At 47.5% G+C, this 3,955-nt stretch overlaps 1 protein-coding gene across 1 annotated transcript in view; it reads left to right on the top strand.

Moving 5' to 3' along the window:
- The first annotated feature begins 1,507 nt into the window (after positions 1 to 1,507).
- lamp5 (lysosomal associated membrane protein family member 5) overlaps positions 1,508 to 3,955 on the top strand; it is a 7,173-nt gene continuing 4,725 nt past the window's right edge. Inside the window, exons 1-3 of the mRNA XM_056581891.1 lie at positions 1,508 to 1,513; positions 2,398 to 3,301; positions 3,632 to 3,734. Of these exons, the coding sequence (XP_056437866.1) occupies positions 1,508 to 1,513; positions 2,398 to 3,301; positions 3,632 to 3,734 (1,013 nt within the window). The remainder of the gene's footprint in view (positions 1,514 to 2,397; positions 3,302 to 3,631; positions 3,735 to 3,955) is intronic.

Genomic DNA, 3,955 nt, shown 5'->3' with positions numbered 1-3,955 from the left:
CGACTCAGCAGGTTAACTGAATGTTCTCTGTGTTCAGCAGAGGATCATTTTACACTTTAAGTTTGGGGGTTCACTGAATAAAAAGCACAATAGAGGCTTCGTCTACATCTCATCTTCATAATTCTGATCATAGAAAATTGAGAGAAAGGACTAGTGTTTGAAACGTAAACCAGGAAACAAGGAGAATCCTTGAGAAAGAAAGCGAGTCCTGAAACACCAAAATGTGGTCAGTCTCTTATTTATTTTTTCACAATTTAGCAAACTTTGTACGAAAATAAAGCGTTCATGTCTCCAACACACGCCATAACCCTTTGGTGTATAAGCTACATATAGTGTTTGTTAATCACGCGTTGGATTATTTTCATGATTTCACTTTGTTCAATGTACAGTGATTTCAACAACACTTTCCTGTATTTTTATTAAAAATAAATCCTGTTTCCTTGAATCGAAGACCGTTAGAGGAACTGGGAGCTGAGTTCCATTGAACAGCCAAAGATCCCGCACGGATGAGCCCCTTCCCACCTCAATCCCCGTTTATCCATATCCAAAGCCGAAACTCACTGCAAACATTTTGTTCATCCGTTTGTCCGAGGAAATAAAACACCAGCAACTCTCACGACCAGTGGCGGTGGGTCAATAGGGGGCGCTAGGGCGCCGCCCCTCCGTGAAATATTCACTTGAATATATCTGCCAACTATTAATAAACTATTATCATTACGAAATCAATCCAAAAAAATACATAGCGTTTATCCTCGATTAATTGTGTGACATGCTTGTCACTGCCAGCAACCAATTAAATGCGTCTGAACGTCAATGATTTGGGCTAGGCTAGTTATTGGACATTCGAAATAAAGCCCTCCTCCAAGTCAGGAGCGCCTGCCACGTTGAAGTCAGTGTCAACTCGCTAACTTTTTGCTGTCTATCAAGCAGAGACAGCTTTGCATTGGCGCAAGAAAATTCGCCCTCGGGCCGCACCAGTGTGCGCCCCAGGCCAATGGTATCGCTTTACTTTTTTGTTATCACCATATGATTGGACAATTCAGCGAATCGATCAAGTAGGCTACCTCCCTCAGCAGCGTTCGCGCACCACAACTACATGTAGAGGGGAGATAGATCGCTAACTAGCAGAGAGTTGTAAGCACTTTCCACCCTTTTCAGTGGAGGAATTGGACTCCCCAAGCAATGTTATACTTAAAAGGAGCAAGTAAATTACATATTAATTTAGCCTACATCCTGCAAGTCAGGATGTAGGCTATGAATCTGAATGAAAAGTAGGTAAATAGGTAGTGGCCATCCCCAAAATGCACCAGAATACAGGTTATCCGGGGTCGGGTCGCGGGGGGAGCAGCTCAAGCAGGAAATCAAATCTATTAAATTAAAAAATATATATGGGGGGGGATGTTTTTATCAGGAGGAATTGAACCCCGGTCTCCAAATGGTTATATGCAAAGTGCACCCCACTGCACCACTGAGTGCAGTGACAATGATCAATAATCAATCATCTCTAATGAAGGTACCCCTTCGGATCACAAGTCACTTTCAATAGTTAGATTTTATCGATGACATTTAATTTCCACAACGACATTAAATAGGCAATAGATAGAGAGAGATACATCAACTAACAAGACAATCTTTGAGTTTTTCAATTTAAGTGTTTATGTTAGCAAAACAACCAACATTAGCAGAAATTGAATTTCTATGGCTGAGAGAAAGAGCGAGAGCGAGAGAGAGAGAGAGAGAGAGAGAGAGAGAGAGAGAGAGAGAGAGAGAGAGAGAGAGAGAGAGAGAGAGAGAGAGAGAGAGAGAGAGAGAGAGAGCATTTAATTGGACTTTTGTTTGCACTTTACATGAAACAACAGGGGCCTAATTTTTTTGGTATTCTTGTCACACGAAACCGGGTTCAATCTGAACAGATCTATTTTTTTTTTAATGAGGAACACCTAGTTGCCTTATCTCCTTAACCAGGGCCAGATCTGCTTTTCATCGTAGCCTACTCAACAACGCCTGCTAATTTGTCAATCGCTCAAGTTATTCGAGTTGTAAGGAAATATTTCCATTACAAAAGAGGCCAAAAGAGCGCGCGGTGTTTGCGTTGTCTTGGCAACCACCGTTTCATCTCTCATGATACAATAGATGGATGATTGTTATGCGATGAACGTGTTTTCTGAAAGATCACATACACGGACGAACACGCACACAAACACACGCACACACATACACGCACACGCACACACACACACACACACACACACACACACACACACACACACACACACACACACACACACACACACACACACACACACACACACACACACAAACGAACAATCTGGTCCCGAGCTAGAAGGTCCATAACAGCCATAACTAGGATCCAGAGTAATATTTAATGCTTTGGAGAAATCGAACGGGCGCATGGACACTAGGGTCCTCCTGGAAGCCATGTCCGAGGACAAATCACACCTGGCCAAATTCCTCCTCGATGCGCTGGACGGCAAAATCGTGGATACCCGAACGGAAGGCGCGCAGACCCCGCTCGTGCGCTGCGTGCTTCTGAGCGACTGTCGGACGCGGTGTGCGGCCGTGGAACTGCTGCTGCAGCGAGGGGCCGGGGTCAACCACCGGGACCACCGCGGGCGGACGGCGCTGAGCTACGCGAGTGAAAGGGGATATTTGGATGCCCTTAAGATCCTGGTTCGCTATAACGCGGACCCCGAAATCGTTGATATGCGGGGGAATACCGCCCTGATGTACGCCGTTGTGGCCGGCCAAGTGCAAGTGGTGGAGTTTTTAGTAAGAGCTTTTAAGAGAATGGGCCTTCAGATTGAAATGCGAAACAAAGTCGGAAATTCTGCGGTGGGAGTTGCGAGGTTTCTCGGCCACACCGAGTGCCTTTTTACGCTCACCAATAACGCCAAATGGGGACGCGAGCACGAAACAAGTGCAGACTCCACGGAGGAGTTTGAGAGACAAGGCGACCGTTCACTCGCGCCCCCGAAAGACCTGGTGTTCTCCGGTGTCCTTACCCCCAAGCCGCCAACCCGGCAGACCATTACGCACAAGCCCATTACGCACCAAGTCGGAGATAAGTTAAGTAAAGTAACGACAACTGACTACCAAATGCCTCCATTACGCGGGAGTAGTGGCGCTCCGGGGCTCTACTCGCCCCGTCCGGGCAAAACAGCGGCGCGTGAACCTTTTGCGCTCTCCAACCCCTGCACGCCTAGCCCCATCGGCGTCCTGCTGACACCCATCACACATGAGATGGGGTCGGAACGGGAAAAACACCACGGGTTAGAGTTCGGTGAGCGTGGATTCGAAGAGAGCTACTGCCAGAAGAGGTGTAGTTTGCCCGTTATTTTTCTCCGTCCCGCGCCTGCCCGTCGCACTTTACTGTCTTTACGCGAATGCCAAACGATCGGGAGGCGCACAGCATCTCCACACGAGGTTGAAGTGTCCGATTCAGCAGATTCGCCGACTTCACTCGCGGGATTCTCGGAGTTCGGCAGCAAACTTTTACGCCGCTTTACCTTCCCAGAGTTAAAAATGGGTGGTTTTGGTGGTAAAGAGTCAGCAGAGAGCAGCACAGCGTCGGCTGTCCCGCCCACACGAGGTCGCCCGTCATTGGCTACAGCTCGGATCCCGGAGACCTACCCGCAGATCACGAGGCAGAGCCGGGTCACGGGGCACCCCCAGGTCGGCAGTAAGTCTAGCGTGGGCAGCATCAGCGCTGTGAGGTGCGAGTTCGACTTTCATGACGGAACGCCCAGCTCTTAAAGCGATTTGACCAAACCCCATCGACCAATCCCGACCTGGGATATGTTATACGTTGATACATTAAGGATTGCGCGCACATTTTTTATCGGGGTGTTATTTGCAACCTGTAATAACATTTAGTTCACAATTAAATGTGTATCATCATGGTGAAAGGATAAATAAAAAGCAAGCTACATCATGA

This window comes from Gadus chalcogrammus, chromosome 21 (genome assembly GCF_026213295.1).
Source record: "Gadus chalcogrammus isolate NIFS_2021 chromosome 21, NIFS_Gcha_1.0, whole genome shotgun sequence".
NCBI classification, from domain to species: Eukaryota; Metazoa; Chordata; class Actinopteri; order Gadiformes; family Gadidae; genus Gadus; species Gadus chalcogrammus.
This window is presented reverse-complemented; position numbering and strand designations above follow the sequence as displayed.